The 14,397-nt window shown below is 37.6% G+C and overlaps 1 protein-coding gene across 3 annotated transcripts; it reads right to left on the bottom strand.

Annotated features, from left to right (window-relative positions):
- Positions 1-1,521: 1,521 nt before the first annotated feature.
- On the bottom strand, positions 1,522-8,498 carry LOC103721352 (mediator of RNA polymerase II transcription subunit 17). 3 transcript variants are annotated; one of them, XM_008811529.4, is made up of 8 exons: positions 8,222-8,498; positions 7,845-8,070; positions 7,212-7,325; positions 5,783-5,868; positions 5,306-5,699; positions 4,762-5,235; positions 4,339-4,656; positions 1,522-2,037 (listed from the first exon to the last, which is right to left on the bottom strand). In XM_008811529.4, the coding sequence occupies exons 1-8, from the start codon at positions 8,314-8,316 to the stop codon at positions 1,720-1,722; spliced, it is 2,025 nt and encodes a 674-aa protein (XP_008809751.2). In that variant the 5' UTR covers positions 8,317-8,498; the 3' UTR covers positions 1,522-1,719. The 3 variants fall into 3 exon arrangements, with proteins under 3 accessions (XP_008809751.2, XP_026666096.2, XP_026666099.2); XM_026810295.2 differs by lacking the exon at positions 8,222-8,498 and having other exon boundaries at positions 7,212-7,337; positions 7,845-7,978; XM_026810298.2 differs by lacking the exon at positions 8,222-8,498 and having other exon boundaries at positions 7,212-7,337; positions 7,841-7,952.
- Between the last annotated feature and the right edge of the window lie 5,899 nt (positions 8,499-14,397).

Raw genomic sequence — 14,397 nt, 5'->3', positions numbered from 1 at the left:
AATATAGCATATCAGAGTACTCTCCCTCGTTTGATTTCTTCGAAGGAATTTCTCTTTAACAAATTGGAGGAAATCATCAGGGCTTGCATTGGAATACTGAATGACTCCGGAAGGGGAGCTTGCCAATCAAATATATTTTTTAAGAATCTAAAATAGACACGACTCCATCTTTTTCTCTAATTCGATTGATAAACAGGTTGATCTTTGATTAGACTCCTAAATTTATTGAACCTGATCACACTCCTCTCACCTCCCTGAAATGTGCATTGCATGTGCTTAATTGCTAGTATTTATTTTAAGAAAAAAATAAAAAGGAACAAAAGATTAGTTATAACAAGGATCATTTTAAAAAGAATCAGTTATAACAGGAATTAGGTAATGATATGAAGAGATTTTAGAAGAAAAAAATATACAGTCCAAGGGTTTATGTCGTGGGCAATATAAGTCATGGAACAGGGCCCTTCTTAAAGGCTTGTGCGGTGGGCAAAATAACTCATGCAATAAGGCCCTTCTTCCATGTTTTTGCTGCTAAATAACAAAAGCAAGCCTAAGAGTTATACCATGTGAGGGCTATAAGCGAGCCTAGACAGAATAACTTTATTCCACTATTTAGTAGAGTAATGGGAGAAACTTATCCTCCATAATTATACCATGCGAGGGCAATAAGTGAGCCTTTTTTTTATTTACCTCTATCTCTACAATTACTTCTTTTTTTTTTTATTTCCCCCTATCCGCTTTCTAATCTAACCAAAAAATAGCAGGGTCAACTCCTTTGTCTTCGCAAAAAAATCCAACTTGCCATAAATTCCAATACACTTTATTTCCTTGAGTATTCCCTGTAGGATAAAATTTCTCCTCTGCATGAAAGAGGAATCCAAGAGATGACATCAAAGACCAAGAAGCCGAATAAAAATCTAAAAACTTGTTTGGTTCGCTGGGAGAAAATATGTGGTTTAAGCTATTAAAATTTATGAGTAAGATCCTTTTATTATTATTATTATTATTAAGACTATAATATATATTTCATACATGCTCAACTAAATATAAATCACTCTGAAACATGCGACTTTTCATGATCAAGCAAGTATGCTAAAATCATTTTCTCAAACATCATATTCTCAAAAAAAAAAAATTCAAAAAAATATTTTAATAAAAATCACCACAGTGCAGAGACGGCCACCACCGTATGCATCCACATGTCAGATGATGATTCTTACTTGGATCACCGCTCAGATCACCAATTCTATAAGGAAGTCAGTAATTAGCCAAGCGATATCTGAGACCGTCTGCCTCGCGCACGGCACCATCGGGCTAGCGAATGCATGCGCCGTTGATTGGTAGCAATACTCGCATTCCACACGTAAAATTTGCTGCAGATACGAGGCCTACGAGGCCAATGAGAAACAGATGGAACTTAAACATCCCCAGATTCCAGAGGCATGACTTCACTCGGTAGCCCCGCGCGAGAACCCGAGCGGACGGGTAAGCCTTAAAGCGCTTTGAATGGAAATTGTCAAAGCGAAGGGCAAAATCAAGACAATAAATACATACCATTTCAATATGTAAGCAGGACAGAAAAATTCCAGGAGCCAACCCCAATAGGTACGGCTTGTCTCAATACAACCGTAGCCGGGGATTTCAGCTTACGCCCCCATCTACCCACCATATGTATGAGCATAATCCTTTTTAAGCAAAATGTCGTGTTCTCGTCAATACATATCAGTGAATGCCACCGATGCTGCACAAGCTTGCTAGATCCATTACTGTGGCATATAAAGCTTCAAGAGACAAATGCCCCAAAAATCTCCGACCCTCGGACTCACCATAGTCCGTCAATTTTTTTCCCTCCGCCGAACCATCATCCATCACAACCCACCACGAAATACACCCATTGATGTCATCAGGGTCCACGTGCGCCACTAGGCCAAGAGTGTCTCCATGGTCCAAATCGAAGTACAGGCACAAGAAGTCCCTACTTGCCTTCATTCCAACTACCAAAGCTTCCTCATGAAGCCACCGAATAACCTGGCTCGCTACCTGTCGGAAGGGAGTCATGATTTAGGCAAAAATAAAATTATAATGACTGACATGACATAAGTAGACGAATCAATATGACTTGGTATCTTCTATTTGAAATACTCCTGAGCAAACAGCCAATCCACAATCTTACTTGCAGCAAGTTCTTTGTCCCTCAGTGGAAGATACGAAAATCATTTTGTTTCAACACATATTAGATGTACAGTTTCAAGAAGGTTTTCCCTCGTCACTTCTTGCAGCCATAAGAAATGGAAATTCCATGTTGTTAAAATTTCAAATAATCAATAGAAACATAAACAAATCTGAATAAATGCTATTTTTATTTTATGCTCTTGTTGACAAGAAAGCGCTAGCAAAATTCCATGTAATGATCTTTCTTTTTCTTTTTCTTTCTGATTTATTTGTCAACTAAATAACGACAATGTTGGCACAAATGTGCAAGAATCCAGAATGCTCCTCTTATGCTGAAAATTACAAGTGGAAAATTGAATCTGCTAAAATGTCCAAGATTATTTTACAAAAGACGGTAACAAGTATATTCAGAAAAGTACGAAGATCCCCATCTTCTCAGTAAGCTCTTGCATTGAAAATTATATAGCAAGCAGAAAGACTGAATCTGCTAAAATGTCAAATTCTTCGACAAAAGATGGTAATGAACATATTCAAAAAGATCCAAAGAACCTTTTTTTTTTATAAAAAAAAAGCTCTTCTGCTCTCAACAGATTTGTGAGAGATTCTCTTCAATGCAATAGTTTTTTGAACATTCATGTAATTCTATGCCCATAAGCTTTTTTCACCAACCACCTAGCTCCTACTTGGAATCTTCAGTCTAGTTCTACATCACAATTTGTAATCATGCTCGCTTATAGGTCATATTCTGATGCCAAACTGCATGGAATTGTGCTATGGTAATTCTTCTACAGTTGCTGGCACAAGGAATTCTTCTATGCCCATAAGCTTTTTTCACCAATCACCTAGCTCCTACTTGGAATCTTCAGTCTAGTTCTACATCACAATTTGTAATCATGCTCGCTTATAGGTCATATTCTGATGCCAAACTGCATGGAATTGTGCTATGGTAATTCTTCTACAGTTGCTGGCACAAGGAATTCTTCTATGCCCATAAGCTTTTTTCACCAACCACCTAGCTCCTACTTGGAATCTTCAGTCTAGTTCTACATCACAATTTGTAATCATGCTCGCTTATAGGTCATATTCTGATCCCAAACTGCATGGAATTGTGCTATGGTAATTCTTCTACAGTTGCTGGCACAAGGAATTCTTCTATGCCCATAAGCTTTTTTCACCAACCACCTAGCTCCTACTTGGAATCTTCAGTCTAGTTCTACATCACAATTTGTAATCATGCTCGCTTATAGGTCATATTCTGATGCCAAACTGCATGGAATTGTTCTATGGTAATTCTTCTACAGTTGCTGGCACAAGGAAGAGAACTTGCAGGCAAGAATAACAGACTATGATATTTTATCGAGCGAGAATTTCACATGTACCAGATTATAGTTAGAAGTATGATGCATCTAAGTTAAAGAACATCTTACTTCTGTTGCCAACATGACATCAACCTTATCTAATAGGTGCAAATTCCTAGTTAAGAAAACTTTTGAAAAAGATGGGAGCTATCACAAAACCTAGAAAGCCGGTTTAGAAGCAAGCAGACCTACCTTATACAAAGTCTAAGCTCACGCAGCCAATAAGCAAACCATCAAAATTAACCTATAACTTGAAAAGAGTCTTATATGGCCAGGACAATATGGTATGCTATGGTGAACTGTGTTTCAAACATGCATGATTCCGGTGAGACAAGCTGATTACAGATTCCAAAGTTTCTTCAGATGATAATATCATCAAAATAGCTGGAGATCACACGAGTTTTCAGTTGAACGAGGAACTAAGAGGAAGTTTGTTAGTCGAAGCATCTCCAAGTTCTTGTTTATGGTCCTTGTAAATTTGTTGATCTCATTCTCTGATTTGGGAGTTGTCTCTACCTTTCAGGACCTTGCTAAAAGCAGGAACCTGATTGTTGATGAAACAATATTTTGAAAAGTTACTTATCACAGTTCACAAGTAGAATTTATAAGGCTGCACCTTTAAAAGATTTTGAGTAAAATGTGAAGCATATTGTCCAGGATCTGAACTGACATAGACCCTTTGATGTTGCAATGTCACCTTTGCTCACCAGAATAAACTACTCAATCTCAAGCACTATAGTTCACTAGCTCTTGGATATTTATGCTTTCTTCAAGAATAAATTGATATGATATATTATAAATAAAACCATACCTGTTGCAGAAGAATCATCGGCAGATCTTCCAAGTCACATCCATAACAGTTCATCGAGAATACATCAGAAGAACTGCCCCTAAATGAACAAATGATACTAGGTGCACCCTCGCCACTTACATTAATTTGGTCATCCTTCACCACAACCTTGGTGTGGAACTGTGACCTCATTCCATGCTTCAGATAATGATCGTCTGAAATCTTGGATCGCCTGGCAGCATGAACTGACTGGGGAACCTTCAAGGAGAGAGACCATGATGACGTTCGAGAATGCCAGGTAGGATGAGATAACAATTGGATATATGGAACTCCATTCACCTGCATACACAGACAGAGAAAAATCGATAACAGAATATTCGATACTTTTCTTTTTTTTTTTGCTCTTTGTTTCATTGAATGTGTAAAATGAAAACCAGTTCATACAAGGGATTCTAGTTCTGACAACACTTTGTTGGAAAAGATTCTATGAGCTACCGTCATACAGAAGTGACCTAGGACACCACAACTGTCATCTGCAGGCTGACCGGACACTTGAGCTCTGACCGGACAAGAGCGTCTCTCCTTTGCCCTTGCAAGAACATTTTCAAGAAAAATAAATAGCAAATAAATTTCCAGACTGACTGGATTGGGCATTCCTGATAATTTAAGGAAATCAGGTTTATCATCTCCAACAATTGACAATTCCATCGAGTCGGAATTTAGAAGTCCGCTTTCTCCATTCTGACTGTCTCCCAAGGGGTCAACCATTTGAGAGACATCTTCTTTCCCAGAAGGCACGAGGCACAGACATACTGAAGTTTCTTGACCAATTGCTAGTTGTAAAAAATCTTCTCGCATCCCAGTCACACTTACACCCGGCAATGGGTTGTACGTCTCATGGTTTACCATGTCAAAAACCTGAAATTTGATGACCGAATATGTCATAAAGTACAAAAAGGATTGCAAAGAGGACCTCAAATAAATCTACCTGCTCTTCAAATATAGACTGATGGATTTCACAAAGAACTGAATGAGTATCTTTAACACATTCATTGACATCTTCATCAGTCAAAGCTTCTGTTTTAGCTGTTCGAGGATGCTCAGCTGAGCTATATACTTTCTTTCTACTGAAGCTTTTCTGTTTGCAACGAGGATCAGCCCCAATAAATCTAAGAGATATAGAGCGACATGATTTTTGAGGCCTTTGTATAGACAAAATGCCTGAATAGTGATGATCAACACGAACTGTAGATATCGATGATGGACGAGATAAAGCAGTCAAGTCTAAGAACGAATTATCTAGCAGATCAAAAGAGAAGCCCTCACTTCCTGGACCTATTGCTGCCATACGCTGCCGTTTTACTTTCCAATTCTGCTGCAACCTATCAGTTCATCAAAAGTAAGAATGATATATGTTGTTCAACAAGAAAGTTGGCGCCTTTGACAAGTGACAAGGTGTAGATACCTGATAAGTGAACCATAGAACCTTGCATCCCGAGAGACCTGCTGCTCCATTGCCTTAGAAGATTGCTTAAAATATCTTCCAAGATGCTGCATAACATAGATGAAACCCAAACACAGAAGGACCGCACTTTAAAACCACTCAATTAATGGAAAAAAAAAAGAGCATATAAAACATAGAGCATTAAATACATTGACAGCCTAACCCCCTTATTTTATGCTCTGCATATCTTATCTCAATATGAATTACAAAAGACTCCTATAAACTTTAAACAATTCATAAAAAAACCCTCAGACATATAATGGAAAAAGAAAACTGCAAATAAACATTATGACCCAACAGTTGTCTAAGAAATAAAAGATATCAAACCCCCCCCCCCCCAAAAAAAAAAAAAAGAAAAGAAAAAAGGGATATCTGGATGCATTAATTGTTAATGCAAAAAAATTCGGCTCCTAACATGCTTGGATCCTAATCATACTGACAAACCTGATTCTTATATCGCAAATCAAAATTTTGACTCCTTAAATTTCCACCATTGTACCGACATTCTTACTCTTTTTTAAAAACATCCCTTCAATCTAATTGCTGTGTAGTCGATAACATTAGGGAAACAGTTGGGAGATTGAACGAAGGTGCAAACAAGGGCAAAGGTGGCAAAATCAGCAATTGAGGATGCAAGCTGATTTTGTGAGCGAAGATGGTTTGTAGAGAGGATCCAAATGACAACTGTGGGGAAAGGCAGCCGCAAAATCACCAACTATAGCAGTGGGAATAATGGCTAAGATGTGTGAACACACATAAATAATATTTCTCTGGAAAAGTAGAAGAAAAGTTAGAATCACAGAAAGAGGAAAATTAAAAAGGTGCTCCAGAAAAGAAAGTGTCATAGAATTTGGTAAAATTATTTTTAAAAATAAGAAACAAAATATTGCCTCAAAAAATATGAAAGAGGCAAACAAATGAGAAACTGGATCAAGGCATTCATTCAATTGCTCTCTTTCCAGATCAAGGCAATATGTGCATTATTTTGTCCAATGCCAGTTCATATTGACGAGCACAAACATGCATGCATGTGTGTGCACACACTTACATGGACATTGATTTTCAAAAACAACAATCATTACCAGTTATATAACAGACTATATATTGGGGAGGGGGGAGAATGCAGATATAACACTGAATTTCAGACCATACCACTCATAATCAGAGCAAATAGTGTAGTGAATACATGTGTGTAGGAACACACATGCAGTCCATGTTTGAGACCACAGCACTCATTATGAATTCTCTAACTATCATGTCAGAAGCTTTGCTTTACAATTATCATCATCTTTCCAAATGCTGTGCAAATGAGGAAACAGAATCACGGATCAAATCTGAACACAACTTGCACCGAATTACCATGTTCATGATTTTATGCCAAGACATATACCCGAAGTCGTTGAAGCTTAGTTGCTGCAGATACTGAAAGGTCTGACAGAACTTCGTTTGGCAAAGGCTTTGGTCTTTGCATTCCAGCCACTGCTACAGCATCATTTGCTTCAACCTACACAAGCATCTTCAAGAAAAAGAAAATGAGTGCAGACTAATATATCGAAACCCCAGTCCTAGGGTCTGTTTATCACAATCAACAAGGAGTTAAAATTAATAGTGATTTTTGGTTGCATAGGAGCCACTTAGCGTCATTCGCGATCAACAAAGAGCAACTAAAAGACAGCACGGTATATGATTAAGCTGATTCTCATCCAAACGCAAAATCATGTATTTCTGAGGTTTTATACGGAGTAGAATATGTTGAAAGAGTTGTCAAGGTGTATATACAAATGTGATTGACACAGAAGAGAAGAGTCCAGGATCCAGCACCATCCAATTCATGAAACTCGCAATCTAGTTAGCTTTCTAAAACATCCTCGATGATTGCAATAGAAATCTCGCAGTCAAAGATTTCCAAACCCAAAAACCAATACCTTTCCCAGGATTTCCTAACTTTACAAACTCACGATTTTTTTTACTGCGAAATTTTGAAAACAAAGAAGAAGAAAAGAAAAGTGAAAAGCTCACCGACCGTGTTGATGAGATCTATGATGATGGATAGCTCCTGATGAGCGAGCTGCAGATTTTCGACTAAGCCCTGCCACGGCCAAGCTGGTTGCTGAGCCGCCGCCGCCGCCGCCGCCGCCGCCGCCGCCGTCTCCTTGGAGCTCTTGGCCTGCTTCTCATCTTTCCCCACGACGAAAGAGAAATCGATCCGGCGAATCATGGAGAGACGCTTCTCTTCATGGCCGATTTCTCTGCGAAGAGAGAGAGAGAGAGTTGGGTGAGGGAGAGAGGAAGATCTCAACTGATCAGATCTGATGTTTTGTTGTTGCTGCTGCTGCTGCTGGAATTATAAAAAAGAAAAAAAAAAGGAGGCAGGAAAAGAGGAAGAAGGCTGTGACTCACGGAGGGAATTGTTCGTTTCCTAACTCATCAATGGCGTCGAGGCGCTTGATCGGGAGCTTGTCGAGATCGATCCGCACGCTCCCCTCCTCCATCATCGCTCGCTCGTTCCTATGCGATCCGATCCGATCTGATAGTCGCCGGAGGGAGGGGAAAGCGGAAGGAGAAGAGAAAACGGAACCCTAAATAAATAACGGAAAACGGTATCACTCCGCTGCTTCTCCCGGAGCCGTCGGGAGAGGAGTTAAGATGGGTAGGAGCTTAGGTTGCTGCTAGCTTACTCGAGGGGTCGCGACTCGTATTCGAGTCGGATAGTATTATTAACTGTAACCGGATCCGGATCCGGATCCGAATAAGGAGAAGGCCGGAGGTTCCGATCGAGTAATGTCGAGGACCGGAGGAGGCCAGCAGAGATACATACATGACTACAGTCAAAAACATCAGAAATGCGTGAGTTTTGTTCACACCACTAACCGCGCGCGGGGCCATGGCCGCAAACGACAAATTCTGACAACACGCGCGCATGACGACCGCCAGACAAACACACACACAAATATATTTCACTTCAGAAAAGCGATTCGGAGTGCTTTTCACCCCACCACCTTCCTTTCACTTCCTTTTCCTCTTTTTTTTTTTTTTTTTTTTTTTTTTTTTTTTTTTTTTTTTTTTTTTTTTTTTTTTTTTTTTTTTTTTTTTTTTTTTAAGCTCAGCACAGAATTTTTCTCTGCAATGCAACTTTTTAGCAAGCAGAACACTATTTACATTCGTTCGATCTCTCTTGCAAGACCTTGCTCGCTAGTTTTGTCCCCATGCCCTCCGCCTCTTATTGCCCCAGCTACTGATAGCCATCTTTTGAGGATCCGGCCCCTCCCCGGTATCAGCATCTTTCGGAGCGGATGGATGATGGTTCCTGAAATCTACTCGTATTCTTCATATTCCAAACATACATTTTCTACTGGAATTTGAAGAATCTGCATAAATCATGATCATGAATCACAAGGGGCTAAGATCACATCAATGAAGCAGACATGCTCTATACAAGGGGCCACAAGAGATTGACGAAAATATGCATCTTGACGAATTTGATCGACTGATGATTCCAAGAGATACAACCATTGATAATTGGATGGATCATGTGGTGGAGGAATGCACCTAGTGAAAGGATGAGTAAACACCCTATCACATTCATCCTTTCATAACTATAAATGGGAAAGAGAACCGCCATGTCTATCCACTTGAAAATTATAACACAAGTATGATGAGAGAATTGAGAGAGTAAATTGAACAATAAGTGAGTGAACTTAAGTGCGCCTTTTGAGCATTTGAGAAGAAAGGATTGGGCTCATATAAGAAAAGATTAAAAGAGATTTCTTCAATTTATTTTGCTAATTTTTACTATATCTAGATTTGACTGGTTCAAGTTCGATTTTGATTCTCCTTTATTAGACTGTACTTCTAGAAAAATGATGAAGCGACTCTTTGTATCTTAGAAGTAGACTGCTATTAACGGTTTGCACCTAAATAGGACGAATTCTACTCTAAAGAGAGTACATTCCATAATGTGCCTCGAATCGGATAATATCTATAATTTAAATTATTATATTCTATGCATGTAGAAAGCTAATTATTAAATAATCAAGACTAAATAGCAATATTAAATTAAGAGATTTCCAATGTATAAAAGAAGTTTTTCCAATAGGAATTCTATCTAATAATACTGGTTTCTTCTATCTAAATCAATTGGGGACAACGGTCTTGATAGTTTATGATTAAACCCCTCTCCCGCAAGGAAAATAAAGAGGAAAAAAAGAAAGATTTTTCTCCATGCATTATTAGAAAAGAAGGAAGGAAAATCAAATTAGGAAACAGAAATTTGCAGCACAAAAAGAAAAAAAAAAGAAAGAAAATGTAATCACAATGTAATGCATTGATGTGTGTACTTTGGTGTCATCATTGTAGCCATCCCCTTTTGCTCCGAAATCATCCACGGATACGAGCACCCTCTTGCTGTTGTTGGACGATCCAATTCTGCAGCCACCTCGAGAGTGAAGGAGCTGTTGGGTGATTGGAGGATGTCTGAATCCACTCACGACGACTTGAGATGGAGAGGAGGAAGAGGAACAGAGAAACAGCAAAAAAAAAAAAAAAAAAACAGCACACCAAGAGATCGGATATCCCCGATTTTCTCCTCCTCATCCACATTTTTCTTTCCCTTTGTTTTATTTTTTGCCCCCCGATTTCGAGGTTGCTGCAGCAACCTTATGGTAGGGCGTGATCTGTCAGTACCACTCCACCACCGCAGAAGGCTAACATTTGTTTACGATCCAGTGCTGCTCCACTGCGAGCTACCTATACCGATATGTGTGACCCCTCCATTGTTTCAATAATGATAGGAGAATGACAACGATGATATACCGATATGTTAGAATATTCTATTCTTTAATTATTTATTGCCACGATTATAATTAAATGAAATTTTTTATTTCTCTAAACCTAGGATTTTAATTTTGTTTTTGCCAAGATTATATAGATAATCTATGAGAAAATGAAAGTGGTATTTTTAGGATCAAAAAATGATTGATGAAATCTGAAAGAAATATTTTTCAAATTCAAAACACATAATTTTGTACAGTAGCGATTTTATATATTTTAATATACAAAAATGGGTAAATAATGGGAAAATAATACAAGATGTCATTTTCATGAGAAGAAAATTTTTAGGGGTGTTATTTTCATCCATATCCGCTTTGGATGCTTTTACCTCTCCATCACTGACTAGATCAATACATGTTCTTTAGTACCCTCCATGAGTCAATAAAATAACAATGGTGGAAGAAAATAAATAAACAAAAAAGGAAGCTTCATATCAATACATGTTCTTTAGTCCTTTCCATGAGTCGATAAAAGAACAATGGTGGAAGCAAATAAATAAACAAAAAAAGAAGCTTCCCTAGCAACTTTGAGCTTGGAGCGGGAGTCTTTGCTGGCCTACTTGGAGAGCTTGATGACATGGTGTAGCGGGGTGGGCAACAAGTACGACGGCACTAACAGAAAGGAAGGCAAGGGAGCAAATAACAAAAGATAACTAGAAAAAGATAGTAGAATTTCGTAAGTAGGACTTAAGCCTTCTTTTCTTTTATTAATGATTAAAAAGCGAGGTTCATAGCCTCTATTTATAATGTGAGATCCGTCCAACACCATTTGGGTCAGATTTCTCTTTCTAATCCTAGCAGGACTCTTTTTCCTAAAATATACATCGCTAGTAAAAATCTTCTATAAAAGCTAAAAATCTCGAGGAGGTAGATCTCGACTTATATATTAACTCTGCCTTCTGTCGATCCGCCTGATTCTTCTCAGATAGAGAGCTATGTCCGGTCAAAATTTTGCCTAAAAAAAAAACTTTCTGTTTGACCGGACCATTTTGAGCCCTAAACGATGGAATTTGGGCTCGATCGCTAGAGGCATCGTCTCCTAAAGGGCTTGGCATCACGTTATAGATCTCAAAAAATTATCCGATTAAAAAAAAAATCATCTCAATCAGAACGTTGTCTGACCAAGTTATGGCCTTTGAAAGCTTGGTCTGCGACTCAGCTTTCCAATATGAAGAAATCTTGCTCCCGAATCCTATCCAGCCCTGCTTGTAGTGGCCAAAATGGTTCTCATTGTGTCTGATGATCATCTTGGTTCAGTCACCCTTTTGACAACGGTGGCAAAGATGGAGGAGCGGAGCTAGCAAAAAGGTGAGCGAGCAATTGGAGTCGGCATTGGAAAGGGCAAGGGAAACTTCACATACCACATTCAAAGAAAACTTGCAAAAAATAGGAATAAATAATTGAGTTAGGCACACCACTAAAGGCGCCTTTTAAGATAATTATTTTCCCAGTATATTGCAGGTGGAATTTGTGAAAAATATTATCCGCATGATTGTAAAGCCCCCATACCTTTATTCTCTAGGTTGTACCCCAAAGTATAGCACACAAATACTTGCATTTATTAATTTGTAAGAGAGGGCGTGGTTGTAAGAGAGAGAGTATGGTTGCAAGGGAGAGTGTTTGCGGTTGTAAGAAAAAAGAGAAGGAAGAGTTATCCAGTATGTGCCAAAGTACATCGTATTATGTAGAAGTGGAAAAAAAAATGACTTTTCCTAAAAGAAACATAGCATGTCCAAGTTTAAAACTTCCTCTCGACGGTTAAGAAGATCTGTAAACAAAGTGTCTCTTCATTAAGGGAACCAAACGATCAAAAATTCAAAAAAATAACAACCTCTAATAGACAACAAGAAAAAAAAGTTTTTTGAAAATAAAACTATAATAATCTCTTACTATTTTCAAAATAAACAAATTATTCATATTAATAATATGTGTTTCTATGATGAAGTACTATAGGTAGAGAAACCTATAGTTTGAATATATCTCATCAGACTCTAAGAATAAGAGGATTAAACCTTGATCTTGCTAATAGAGTTGTATGAAGATTAAATCCACGTCATACTTAGGTATTGCTGTTTAACAGACCACGCTTTTAAAGGTCATGCACTTTATCTTGTATTCATAAAATTCTAAGACTTTACCAGCTGTTAAGTCTATAGGAAATGATTCTGACTTCCATACTCGTATAAACAAGCTTGTCAAGACTTCTTTCATTCACTCCAACATATATGTCCATAAGCTTGTTAAAAATTAAAAGTTTATTCCTCCAATTCCCACGAAAGAGAAAGTACATTACCTAGATTACCTAATAGGAATGGAATTTGCTCTGAAATCTGAAATTTCAAAGATTTAATGTACATAGGAGATGTAACCTAGTTACAAAAATTAGATATACTTGTGGTTAATTTTTTTTAAACTCTTGGCTTTAGATATTCAACTGATATCATTAGCAAGAGCAAGCTACAACTATGGCAATCCCACTATATTAGTAACAATTCTCTATTGATGGTGGCGGCGGCGGCGGTGGAGAGAGGTGGTTGGGAGAAGACGGTCCGCCTTAGATCGGAGAGTTCTGAGAGAAGGGAGCGGCCCAAGTTCTCGGTCGCACTCACATGGGAGGAGATCAAGGGGGACATCTACCCGATGATGGGGATGCAAGCCCCACTAGCGGCGATGATGGGAAGGTGGGAAGGGAGCAAAACGGCTAGGGTTTTCCTCTACTCCCTTAGGGGCATTTGGTATAGGGTGTCATTCCAAGATCAAGCATAATATGGATGGAGGTAATAAAATTACTGTATTTAGTTACACCACAGAATCTACGTGGCATTGGTTCCAAATCATCTTCACTCCTCAAATCACCGCCCAACCCAGTGATAAGATGCCCGCCTTTAAGGCCGGAAATCCAAGATCACCTAGGCAGTGATCTTAGGCTAAAAGTTGAAGTCAAAAATACCTTTTAATCTAATGAAAATATTGGTATATCAATATACCGTTAATATACCTTATATATATTATATTTATGATATGATATATTATAATATATTATGAATCATATTATTGTCATATTATTATTCAACGATAATTTTAAATTATAATAAAAAGATATTATTGTACTTTATATTTATATAATGAAAATATTTAATCTCTTACTTCTATTTGCCTTATTTTTCTAGTCAAAATAATTATTAGTATTAAAAATATATTATAAGTATAAATAAAAATATTAATTCTATAATAATAATAATTAATATATCTTATATGATTAATAATATATAGGACTAATAAATATATTTTGTAGAAGATATTAATAATTAATATATATATATAATAATATATTTTATATAATTAATTAATATATTTTTATAGAATATATTAGAGATAATTTTGGTATTATATAGTGAGTGATTTTGGATTTTGATGAAATACCACATAGGTCAATTATGAATATCTAGGAATCTTTAATCACTGGAATATAGCATACCAAACGCAATGATCTTAAATCATCAAAAATTATATTATCTCAGGATAAAAATCTCCGGTGATCTAAGATTACTTTGGAGATCTTTTTTGGGTCACGAAATGCTATCTTAATTTTGGCCAACGTGGTGGATCGGGCCGACATTTAAGCTGATGTGATGCATCGGATTATGTGGCAAAGTCGGATTGGCATGGCGCACTACCTCACGTGGTATAGGATATAATTTCTCTTTCTTTGATGGGCATCATGTTATGGCTTGTATCCATCTAACG

The sequence above is a fragment of the Phoenix dactylifera genome, chromosome 11, assembly GCF_009389715.1.
Source record: "Phoenix dactylifera cultivar Barhee BC4 chromosome 11, palm_55x_up_171113_PBpolish2nd_filt_p, whole genome shotgun sequence".
In the NCBI taxonomy this organism is placed as follows: Eukaryota; Viridiplantae; Streptophyta; class Magnoliopsida; order Arecales; family Arecaceae; genus Phoenix; species Phoenix dactylifera.
Note: the sequence above shows the minus strand (reverse complement) of the source record. Positions and strands in the feature narration are given on the sequence as shown.